This window comes from Symsagittifera roscoffensis, unplaced genomic scaffold (genome assembly GCF_963678635.1).
Source record: "Symsagittifera roscoffensis unplaced genomic scaffold, txSymRosc1.1 SCAFFOLD_236, whole genome shotgun sequence".
NCBI lineage: Eukaryota > Metazoa > Xenacoelomorpha > Acoela > Convolutidae > Symsagittifera > Symsagittifera roscoffensis.
Window position 1 is genome coordinate 1 of NW_026971344.1, and position 13,098 is coordinate 13,098.

Here is a 13,098-nt window from a genome sequence, read left to right on the forward strand (position 1 = left end):
TCGAGTAGAAAAAAAAACATAAAACACCATCAAAAAGGCAATCGCATAACTATTTTGAATTAGTTTCAGCTTTCAGGCCAGATTCTTTCATAGCTTTAAAACGTTGTCCAATAAATTTGTTGAAAACTATAAACATTTTTTAGAAGGCTTGAAAAAACTCAGAAAAGAGTCACTTAAAAAGTGAACATGCAAAAAAAGACTTTAAGGGACGGTTTCCTTGGAAGGGACTAAGTGACAATCCTCCCGCACATAACCGAAGTAGCATTGAACGGAAGCGGTCATCTATTTGCTAATGCCGCCCGCAGCGTTTCAAATATTGATCGGCACGCATTATAACCGCTACGCCCCCAAAAGGATGAAACAGTTTTTACTATGAAAAATCATGACATTCCATGACTCATCTAACTATAATCCATTTAGATAGCCATAATCTTTAGCAACCCTTTCCGATATAACAGTTTCTGTCTGAAATTTCGAAATAGAAGCTGCACAGAGAAAATGAAGTGTACATGAGTTTGGTTGGTAAACAGTGACCTTGGCGAACATTCTTAAACAGTGAACATAAAACACAAACTTCGACTGTGTATTGATAAGTATAAGCGGGGCAGTACAACAGTGCCGAAAATGAAAAAGTGTTCAAGAGTGCCAAAAATTGATGATTTTCGGCACTGTTGAACACTTTTTTTTCGACACTGTTGTACTCCGGCACTGTTGAAGGCCCCCGTATAAGCAAACACGTATGTACTGCTGTGCCTTCCTGTCCTTTCAGTACTCACTTTGACTTTGTGTTTGGTGAGTCTGGGCCAGAAGGAGTGGTCGTCAGAGGAGGCTTTCTTCAAAGTACACAGAATGTCTCTGTCCGAGTGTCTCACTTTCACATCCTACACAACAAGAACAACATAAACAAATCTAATATCCTTATCAAACCAACAAGTCAATCAATAATTGCAAATAAATCTATCTATTAATCAGTTAAATAATTACAGATCACTATCATTCAACTGATAGTAGCCAAATTAAATTAATTGCTGCAATTAACTCCCAATCGATCGAACTCTAACATCGCTCTTTTTGAACCCTATTCCTATTGCAAATAAATTACCAAACTATCGGCCAAAATGTCCTTTTTTTCGGATACTTTCCATTACATCATACAGCTATTTCATCAAACCTGCCCGCACAGCTATTAGGTAGTTAGAGGGTCTAAGTTCGGTACTTTCAGGCCGAAAATTTACTGGAGGGTCTAAAATGAGAAATATTTTCTTATTGTTACGAGTTATTTAACAAATTATATCGAAGTAAATTCACATCACTAACGTATAATCACGCTACTTATATCAGCGAAACACCACCCATATCTTCAAAAAAAAGCCCAAAAGAGTTCTAAAGCAAATATGCAGATCAAACACCGATTGCTGTAGGTCACTTACACTTGTTACTTCTTTGAACAGTTCGATTTCTTTAGTTAGCTCAGTCCCTCCCTTTTTCGTGCAGCTAAAACAATAAAAAAACACATTACCACTTGGAGCAAAAAAAATTTCACTTGATTGTGAGCAGACGTTTTCTTGATTCATTAACACTTTGTTCGTTAAAATCACCAAATTCAATTTGAGCAGCACGATTGCCTGCTCTCTACGATGGCCCAAAACCTGTAATCTCCGCTGTGTAAATGGCTTCAAATGATGCATCCAGTAATAATTTAAGAAGCCAGTTGAATAACCGAGAAAGTCGACAACCCACTTTACCCTAACAAACTCAAGACGCAGACCATTTTTGCAGACGGTTCCAATTCGAGCTCGTGTAAAAAGCACCCCGCCCCTCCAATTACATCCGGCAAAGCGTACCGTTTGACGATTTAAACACCTCACTTATTTTCACGATCACTTTTATTGGTACCATTTCTGTTTATACAATTAAGCTCCATTAAAAACACAGAGGCGAAGCGGAGCTACACAAAACAAGAAGGCATCTAATCTAAACTGGAGAAAATTGAGAAAAAAAACCGAAAATGTCGAAAAAACTAATCAATCAAAATGAATAAAGCTAGTTTTGAAACAAAAACATGCCAAGACAACACAATGTTAAAATATCAAAATATCATCGCAAGAACGTATCAAGCAGTAATAAAGCCAAAAAGACCGTAGCAGAAACCCTACTAACTGAAAAAGTACTCAAAACAAAAACACACAAAAACTTATTTCGTTCGTCAAATGACGCAATGTGAGGCCACTAAGCCAAGATATTATGAGCCGAAACTAATCAAACTGGAAAAAAAGAAAAAAAAACTTGAAAAAACATCGCTTTTTTTCAAATTACAACCAACATACACAAAAAGCAAATTTCTAAAAGAACAGATATTTTAAATTCTAACATGCACAGCAAGTCTGTTTCAGATTTGTTGCTAAGAGAGGCTTTCAGGACATGAGTCCAGTGAGTTCTGAGAACAAAACTATTTACGTGAAAAAAATCTAGAACCCAGTTGCAATTTACTTGCTATCGCAAATGCAATAAGTCTGAGCAGCTATAGCCCAGTATTTTTTGCCATAAAATATTCAGATGATTGGCTAAAAATAATATTGAAATCGCTTTGTGTAATTGCGGAAAACAAAGAAAAGTTCAGATGATATATTTCTGGACTCGATCAAGTGAAAGTTTTGAGAACAAATTTCAATCTGGAACTTTAAACTTGAAAACTAAGATAATTTCAATGTCTGGATTGATTCTCATTTTCTATTCTGGTTGTATCAAAAGTACTCACTTTTTAAAGAAACGCCGAAAAAAACTTCCAGAACTTTCAAGTCCCTTTTCTTTTGAGGAACCCTCCGAAGAAGAAGACTTGAGCTTTTTACAAAGAGGCTAAGTTACACTTCGCAACCTAGCGAGGAAACGTCAAAAACAGCTCTTGAAGGCAAAAAATACAAGCAAAAATAAGTCTTCAAAAAACTTTCTCCGATCCAAAAACAAACCGCCGACCTAGAGTCCTACGTCCTGTGCTCTGATAAATATTAAAACACAAGCCACTAAGAAAGTGGATATGGAACACATACTATACAGCAAAAGTGAACACTTTGTTCCGATTTGGGTTAGCGAAAAAAAGGATTCCGAGTATAACACTATACTCGCTACATCGCTTGAGAGAATAGCTGCGCTTTATACCTCAGTTGAGACAATTACAATATGACTACTCTCACTCAGTCAACTCCTAACTTAGTCAACCCAAAGGAAAATCTTTGCCAGCTGAATAATGAAACATATGCATTTCGCAATTTAGGGCAGTTTTCAAAGAGCAATACCATGGTTTTCTTCATTGCGGATTGGATCACTTTTTGACCCCCAACATCGGATGCACAAAAAAGTAACACTAGCGTTTTCTCGCTAGTGTTTCTGTTGTTTTATGTCAGTTCTGACATACCAACCATGAGGTATGATTTTTTATGTAGTACTGTTTTTAGACTGATGGCGCAAAAGCCGAAAACGTTTTTGAATAGATTATTAATATTGATCCCAACTTTTTCTACCAAACAGTAGCTAATTCGTACATCTGCCGGCCAAAATAAACAACTGTATAGTGTCTCACTTGTTAGAAGATGTTACCGTCCTGTCATTTTACAGAGCAAAATGGCCTTGTTTTGAAAAGTCTATTTAAACTGTTTTAAAACACCTTGTTTTAAAACGTGCCATCCCTGACTAACTTATCTTTTACATTCGTCGGGTACAGTCAATGCCATTACCCTCCTAAAGCTGAATGAACCAACTAACAAGTAGGTCAGTTGAACTTGCTCTTGGCCCATTTTACTCATGAAACTATTACGAAAATAAGCATCCTCCTGAATCCTCATTAATAAAGCTGTTGTGCAGCAAAAGTTGGGAAACGAAAAATCACCAATCCGACTGAATAAAACTAGTGATTCGCAAAGAGTGTAAATTATTTCATGAGTTATAGATAGAAGTCAATTGATTTTTGTTAAATGCGGTTTTAAATAAGTAAATCAGTTCAATCGTAGATTTAGTTCAAGTAGAAAGCTGAGATGTCTTTTTTAGGCTTCAACATTCCGCCTCCCTTGAAGTGTCTTCAATTTTCAGATCGTTTTATGTCTGGATATGACTACCCATTTACAGTGTATGAGACGAAGGAGAGGAAGAGTAGGGCGGAGTCGGGTAGAGCACCACGTCTGCCTCCACATGGCGAGGTGCGAAGGTCCAGTAGACGGGGCACTGTCGACGGGGAGGACCTACAGGGTTTCTTCGATGCAGTGAACAGAGGAGATCTGGGTTTCACTCCGATTCCTGTAAAGTCGTTGGATGAGATCCAGTCTTCAAGGAAGGAAGCTGCAATCGTGGATAGGGCAGTTCTGCGGTTTCCGAAAGCTGAGACAGTGAGTAGCATTTATTCCATTGTATCATAGTAGTAGAGTATAGCGGATGTGCATCAATTGTTTGTTTTGTTTTAGAAGCAACTTAGAGGTCTTAAACGTATTATTGACCTCAGCGTAGAAGGGTCATTGTGCACTGGCTGGGAGGTTGGAGTTAACTGTCGAGAGACTCCTAGTGTGACAGCTAAGGGTGTTATTGGCGTCATGTCTGGAGGTCAGACCAGATGGTCGAAGCAGGTCTTTTCTTCTCTTCTCCAAGGTATTTTTGTAGAGTCCTCGTCCTTCCGGGCTTTCCATCAAGACTTGGATGAGGAAGATGATGCTGTTTTGTGTCTTCTGGGGGGCCGAAAGTTGTGGCTGATGACATCTGAAGTTAATATCTCTGGTGAACTTGAGCGCCTGGCCGTTAGCAATGATTCGGAGATGGGGTTCACTGATGCTGCTAAGTATCTGAGGAACCTTGGTTCTCAGCAGAAGAAACTGGTCCGCTAAGGTGTTCTTAAGGGGAAAAGTTTGTATCTTCCATATGCGTGGAGCGATGCAGTTCTGACTCTCTGCGAGGAAGAGAGGGTCTGCTGCATGTACTATGCGGAGATGCAAACTCGAATTTTCTCGGTAGCATCTGCGTGGAAGCGCTGCCAGCAACACTGCAGGGTCAACAAGCGAAGAGGACCAGATGACAGCGAATCGCATGACAGCGAATGACTGTTCAACGGTAAATATGTAAACAATTATTCAATAAATGAACTAAATATTACTGCACCATAAGTAAGGAGTATATAAGTGAAGTATTAACGGTACGAGTCATGAGCGAAAGTTTGTGTACATAAAAAAAAACATTTTATGCGAATTAATGGTTGTAAATCATTACAATACATCTTTGAATATAATTTAAAGGCAAATATAACATTTTAACAGTTTGACGTGATCAGAGAGCCTATTGTTACATTCAAGACAGCAGCGTAGGCGTATCCTAGCTGTTTTCAGACAATAATTACATTTTGGGTCATGAGGGTACAACCTCAAACGAATTTTAATGCACGATTTTGCACAAAAATTGATGAAAATTTACATCATTTTCGACTTTTATGAACATACAACATTGGGAATTTACATGGAAGTGGTCAATATGAACAATTCAGACTATAATGCATTGCATAGGGGGTAATTTAGGTTCCTACTTTCAAAAGGGTCATGGGGGTACTACCACTTAAAATTTGAAAACTGCACATTTTGGATATTTTTCGATTTTTAGCACTATAAAGTTCTTGTTTTAAATGAACTGCACATTGGATATGACTTGGTTGCGATACTGGTAGCTTCCACAGCTTCGCGACTGGGCGTATGTATTCACCAGTTGTGGTCTTCACTTTTACCACTCGAACAATCGAGTCATTTCCAGGATAAACTTCTATGATTCGTCCAGTTTTCCATTCTAGCGGTCGTTCATGTCTTCGGCAAGTAGGACTAGGTTGCCAACTTTAAATTCTGGGCCATCCGTGAACCATTTTTTCCGTATTTGTAGCGTTATGAGGTAATCCCTTTTCCAAACTTTCCAGAAATCCTTGATCATATTCTGTAATAGTCGATATCGTACATTGGTTGAAACTTGGATGTCAGCAGAGGGAAGAGTTAGCAATGATTCCTCTATCAGAAAAGGAGCGGGTGTCAGCGGAGTTGGGTCGTTAGGATCACTTGACATTGGATACAATGGTCGTGAGTTTAAGACAGCTTCAATTTGATTAAGAATTGTAAGAAATTCTTCAAAACTGAGACGTTGCAGTCCTATAACTTTTCGCATATGTCTCTTCATACTTTTTACAGCTGCTTCCCAGAGTCCTCCGAAGTGAGGAGCACGAGGAGGGATGGTGACCCATTCAGTTCCTTGGCTATTGACGAAACTAACAACTGATTTGTCCGTTCCATTTTTGTCGAGCAGTTCCTTGATTTTCATCAGATCATTTCGAGCCCCGATAAAATTGCTTCCATTGTCACTTAAGATCTTCTCAGTTTTTCCACGGCGTGCAGTAAATCGTTTCAATGAAAGGATGCATGCTTCTTTGGTTAGACGAGTAACCATTTCCAAATCAATAGCTTTTGTAGCGAGACAAACAAAGACGGCAACATAAATTTTTGAGACCTCTGCTTCCTTAATTTCAAAGGGACCAGCAAAGTCTATTCCACATTGAGCAAATGGTTTTGCGGGTGTTATTCTTTCTATAGGAAGATCAGCCATGATTTGAGAAGTAGGTTGCTGACTAAATCGGACACATCTCATGCATCTTCTAATGAACTGTCGAACTAGATCACGGCCTCCGATTATCCATATTTCCTCATTGTGTTCAGTACTAATTGCCCCCCGCCATGAAGAATAGCTTCATGATATTTGCGTATAAGTAGGGATACTAAATCAGATTTTTTCGAAACGAGTATTGGAAACTTCTTGTCTGTTGTGTAGTTCGATTGTGAAAGTCTGCCTCCAACTCTCAGTAGATCGTAATCCTTGTCAAAAAACGGACTAAGATTGAGTAGTTTCGATGTTTTACTCAGCTCCCTTTTCACCTACAGACAATTTAACTCTGATTTGAAGTGTATTTCTTGGTCTAAGCGAAGAATTAGCATTTTTGCCATGATTCTATTTTTAGGACTAAGACAATCTTCTTCAAGTTGTACATCAGATGTCCGCTTAGATCTGAGCCGCTTCCGATAGTTTGTCGATATTCTATGCTTAAGATGTTGAACAAATGATAGTACATAGCATGCGATGCGTACTGTCTTGTTCCAAGTGCTGTAGTCCTTTAAACGAAAAATTCCATCCGTCATTTCTTCGTTTTGAGCATGATTTGCGAGAACAGTTCGAATTTGTTCACTTTCTGCATTAGTCTTGACTTTGACGGTTCGTTTTTCAGGTGCTTCAACTAGAGATGGTTGTAGGTTGGGCCAGTGCCTTTCATCCTTGGTCAGCCAATCTAGTCCATTCCACCAGAGTGAGGAAGATATTAATGTGTCAGCTAATACACCACGAAATGGCTAAATCAGCCGGATTTACTGATGTTGGCACGTGTTTCCAATCACTTCTGGGTAGGGTCTCTCGTATTTGTGAAACTCCGTTTGCAACAAAAGTGTTCCACGTTCTTGGAAGTTGAGCAAGCCATTGCAAGACAATTGTTGAATCAGTCCAGGCGTGTGAAGTTATCTTGAGATTTGTTTTCCTCAAAATTGAATGAACTGATTTAAGAAGTTTGGTAGCTAAACTTGCACCGCAGAGCTCTAATTTGGGAACAGAGATTGCTTTGACCGGAGCAACCTTTCTTTTGGAGGTCAGTAGATACGCAAAAGTTTTGCCATAATCATTGGTAATTCTTGCATAGATTGCGGCTGCATATGCTTTTTCGGAAGCATCACAGAATACGTGAAGTTGAACCTCCTTTATTGGATGTGAGCTCATAGATCTTGGTATCTGTAGTTCCAGTAGTTGAGGCAATGTTCCGGTAAGCTCATACCATTTTCCTTGGTTTTCTGATCGACTTCAGAATCCCAATCAAAACCTTGGACCCATAGCTGTTGCATGAGACATTTGAAATTGATGATGAATTGTTCAAGGAAACAATATTGAAATTGTGGACAGAAGAGTCCTCTTTGTAAGCAGTTTCAGCTCTGGTTAAGGCAGTTGAAAAACAAAATATGTCCTTATTGGGCTTCCAACTGACTCCTAGCGCCTTGATTTTGTATTCGTCAGAGAAAAGTTCCAGCACATCCGATTTTTCGCGGAGATGTTCTGGCAATCCTTCAATTATTTTAGCATTGCTTGAAGTCCATTTTCGTAGAGGGAATTCATGAGAGTTCAGCTCTTCGCATAAATCAGAGACGAGTCTTGCTGCTTCATGCTTATCATTAGCGCCACCAAGAAAGTCGTCTACATAGAAACAATTTTTGAGACTTTCTTTGATCATTGGGTTCTTAGATTGATCTGCTACTTCATTGAGGCATCTTGTTGAGTGAAAAGCTGACGAAGCTATTCCATATGTAACACGTGTCATCCTGAGATGCTTGATTTCATCCGATTTATTTGATCTCCAAAGTATGCGATGGAAATCCTTCGATTTGTCCTCTAGAGCAACTTGTCGGTACATTTTTGCAATATCTGCTGATAAAGCAATTGGGTAGAACCTGAAGCGCATGATTATCGAGCAGAGGTCGTCTTGTACCATGGGACCAACCATCAAAGTGTCGTTGAGTGATTGTCCGGTTGATGTTGTTGCAGATCCGTCGAAAACTACACGTAGCTTTGTGGTAGTAGAATCTTCCTTGAAAACGCAGTGATGTGGCAGATAATATACGCTATCAACTGGCTTTTCGATTTCTCCAGGCGGTATGTACTCCATATGCCCCATATCGAAAAATTCGTCTATGAATGCGGTATAGCCATCTTTAAGTTCTGGATTCTGTTCCAGTCGTCGCTCGAGATAATTGAATCTGCGTTTTGCTTGTGCTAAACTGTCGCCAAGTTGACTATTGGGCTTGAAAGGCACCTGCACGGTGAATCGTCCATTTTGTAGTATGGTTGTTTCCTTAAAGTGAGATTCACATCGATCTTCTTCTTTTGTTGTCTTTTTGAAGTCAGAAATTTCTTCTAATTCCCAAAATTTCCTTAGACTATCGTCAATAGACACATGAAATGACTTGAAGAAGGTTGTTGGAGGACTGGGTGTTCTGCCGCTAATCATCCAACCAAATAGAGTGTCACGTGCATAAAGCTTGTCTGTAAGCTTAATCTTTCCGCAGCCAACAATGTCGTTGTAGACATCACAGCCTAGGATTATATCGATTTCCTTTGGTTTATCAAAGTCTGGGTCCGAGAGCTTAAGACGTGTGATATCCAAACTGTTCGGTATATTCACCCGTTCTCTGGGCAGGTTGCCAGAAAGTTTTTGAAGTGTGAAGGCTTCAATATGCAGAGATTGATTCTGAGAATCCTTTGTTTCCAGATTGACAGAACCAGATTTCACAGTTTTTGCTCCTCCGCCAACTCGAGTTAGTTGAAGAGTCAATTTCTTGATTGGTAGCTTGAGTCGGTTAGCACAGCTGGTTGTTACGAAACTGCATTCAGATCCGCTGTCCAGTAAGGCTCGACAATTGTGATAACCGCCATTTGCAGTTTTCACCTCAATTAGTACAGTTCCCAGTATGGTAGTGGCACCGGTAGTACCCCCGTGACCCGCAAACTTATTTTCAGGTCCCGGTTGCTTGTTTGGGTCTGTATGGATGTGAAGTAACGAGTGATGACCCTTTCGACAGGTTTGGCACGTTGACTTCGACTTGCACTCATGATTTTGGTGTCCAAGGGACAGGCAATTGAAACATAATCGCTTTGATTTGGCTTCTTGTCTTCTATTGGAAATAGACATTTCCTGAAATTTCGTGCATTGATACACGCGGTGATCACCACTGCAGCATGGGCAGATGATCGTCTTAGCAGAGTTCGTGTGGTATGTCTGTACCTTGTCATCTTTCTTAGAGTTTCCAGATTGGTCTGAATTTCCTTGATGATTTTTTCTATGAATTGAAGGTAACTGGAGGTCCTTCGTAGCTTCTAGGGCGCGAGATCGTTCCTCCAAGAACTTCTTCATCTGTTTGATTTTTGGCACGTCACTTCCCGCGCAGGAAAAATCCCATTGTCTTCTAGTTTCAGGATCTTATTTCTTGGCCAAAACGTGAACCCAGATCAAATCGCATTGATCAATTTTTAGTCCAAGTCCTGTCAGTGCCAACGTGTTTTCCGTGTAGGTGTTAATCAAGCGACGTATTGCAGCGGATGACTTATGCTTCATTGGAGTGAATTCAAAAATTGCTTCCAAGTGAGCGTGTGAGATCATCTTGACATCAGCATATCGATCCTTTAGAAGTTCCCTTGCGACTGAGTAGTTCGCGTTTGTAGTGGGCAAGTGGGATAGCAAACGAAACGGTTCATCCTTGAGGGCACCCTTTAGGTAATGCAGTTTCTGAACATCAGACAGCGATGCATTTGAGTGAACTGCTCCATCAAAGGAATCTAACAAAGGTAGCCATTGATCATACCTTCCGCTAAATGTTGGCGAATTCAGTTTCGGCAACTTCAGGCAAGTATCTTGGTTTCGGCCAGCACCACGTTGGGAAGTGGATTTGTAGGATCCAGTTCCGCTTGCGCTGTCGTCGTCTTTGACCGATTCAGTTGAATATTTTCCTCGGTCATCTAACATAGTTGTGATCATTTCCATCAAACAATCTACTTGAAGGTAGATTTTCTCAGCTTCTTCCAATTCAACTTCAAGTGCATCTTCATCATCGTTTAGAACATTTGAAATTTGCTGATTAAGCTCTTCCAGTTCCTTTTTCTTTCGTTCGCACATCGTGAGATTGGCCTTGAGAGTTCCTTGTAGGTTAGAGCAGATGCCTCTTTGTTGAAGATTGCTGAGACGGCATTTTCCGATCGGGTAATGACACCGATGTTAGCACTTCTTGATCGCTTCAAAGCAGGAAGAGTGAGCGTCACGTTGCTCATGTCACTAGCAGATGATGACATTTTTAACTTTCCTCTTTGTTTCTAATCTTTGGTTCGTTCGTGAGTCGCGTTGCACCAAAAAATGTTGTGCAGCAAAAGTTGGGAAACGAAAAATCACCAATCCGACTGAATAAAACTAGTGATTTGCAAAGAGTGTAAATTATTTTATGAGTTATAGATAGAAGTCAATTGATTTTTGTTAAATGCGGTTTTAAATAAGTAAATCAGTTCAATCGTAGATTTAGTTCAAGTAGAAAGCTGAGATGTCTTTTTTAGGCTTCAACAAAAGCAACATATCGATTATTCCCAAAAGATTACTTAGCCAAATATAAACTACCAACTTTCGTCAAAACCAACCCATACCCCCTTCCCTCTATAAATACCGGAAATCGATGCTATTGTAAATGCTTGTAAAAGAATTACTGGTAAACTACACGGATAATTTATTACCGGAAGAAAACTTATCCTGGGCACGTGCCCCTCCGCTATGTTCAACAGCTGCCTCAATAAATAGAGCCACTCTCAAGACATTTACAAAGCCAAAAAAGAGCTCATGAAAAATCATAATTATTCGAACAATTCGTCAACGAGAACGACACTTACACTTCCGACAATAGGTGTTGAAGAAATAAGATACTTTGACTTTCAATGGTCTTGTGGATGAAAGAATCTCTACGTCGCTCAAATCATTTTGTAGTTGTTTTCGAGAGTTTCAAGTTCGAAATTACGCTCAATCATGCAATTTTAATCCATAAGATATTTTACTCAACGGTTAGGGTCTATACAACATAGATTCAAATCTGACGAACAAAGAAGGATCAGCATTTACTTTGTTGCAATTTCTTACCGAAAAGTAAGTTTATTTTCTTTGGCTTCCACGGTAGGGTTCGATGTATCTGTAACTTCAAACGTGATAACGACCTGTTCTTTACTTTGAGCCCACATACACGGTACAGCAGCCATTTTAACACACCTGCAAAAATAACACAGCTAAATCAGACTATAAGCACCGCCTCTAACACATTTTTATGGCCGTGGACAGCGTCTACATCAGCTTTTTCGATTATAGCCTCCCGATATATTTTTAAAACAGACGAAAAAGAGCCGATCAAATGGAGGAATTACATGGTGTTTAATACTGGTCAACATTGAAAACGCATCATAGACTTGAAAATTTTAAAAATGTTTGTGAAATCGGTTGAAAATTTTTTTTCGGGTTACGTTTCTTCAAAACGAACACGTAACTCGACATGAGAAAAACTATAAGTTATGTATTACAAGTTTCGTTGTTTTGGTCAGTTGTATTTGTCAGTTTGTGACAATCGACCAGAATGGCCTGAATGAATTGCAGAAACGAATTTTCTTTTGGAGCAGTTTTGTGGGAGAATTGGCTGTTTCGAGGACGTAACAGTAATTGTTCAAATGAGCGAATTGGGAGATGTCGGTTTTGATTGAAATGTGAAAGTTGTGACATTCGACCAGAATGGCCAAAATGCAATTTATGCAGACTTCGAATTTTTAGCAGTAAGCCTTCCGGATTGATGATTATTAAGAATTAAGGACGTAATTGGAACGATTGGCCAAACGGTGAGGGCTAGAATATTCTGGTATTTTAAAATTTCAAAAATTCGAATTATGACGTCATATTTCTGAGAAACGTCAGAAACGGCCATTTTGACTAAAACGAGAAAGAAAAACAGAACAACATTAGCTGCGCTAGCAACAACAACGAAATTGAGATCGGAAAACGACAACGAGTTACAGAATAACAGAAGAACACTCCGAGTTGCAACTATTGTGCTGCTACAATAGTTGCAAGGCCGTTGCGAACAACGGTGAAGGGTGAAGGACGGCCTTCCGGATTAAGAGAAAATCAGTATTAGAGAGCTTGATCCAGCGGATTCATCAATCCGGAAGGGTAAAAGAACTGAAACTTTTATCCTGTTGCATAAACTTTTAGCTTCCTGTCATGTCCTGACTTGAATTTAATTAGTATTTGGATTCATTTTGATAAGGATGAGAAGCTAGGAGTAGGGGGAAAGGGTTGATCCATCTTCGATGGAGATGATGATTTTTATCTACTGAACAAAAACAATAGTAATATAATAAATAGTAGTAGCCCTGTTTTTAGGAGTGACCTTGTGGTCTGGGGATACTGAGACCCAGCCATGAGCTCACTATTTC

General features: G+C 39.5%; 1 protein-coding gene across 1 annotated transcript; it reads right to left on the reverse strand.

Moving 5' to 3' along the window:
• Positions 1-701: 701 nt before the first annotated feature.
• LOC134856323 (uncharacterized) lies at positions 702-11,914 on the reverse strand (the record flags this gene model as incomplete). Its single annotated transcript, XM_063872686.1, has 3 exons — positions 11,762-11,914; positions 1,431-1,494; positions 702-881 (listed from the first exon to the last, which is right to left on the reverse strand). Coding segments are annotated over exons 1-3 (360 nt in total), but the record flags the coding sequence as incomplete, so codon positions are not given.
• Positions 11,915-13,098: the final 1,184 nt, after the last annotated feature.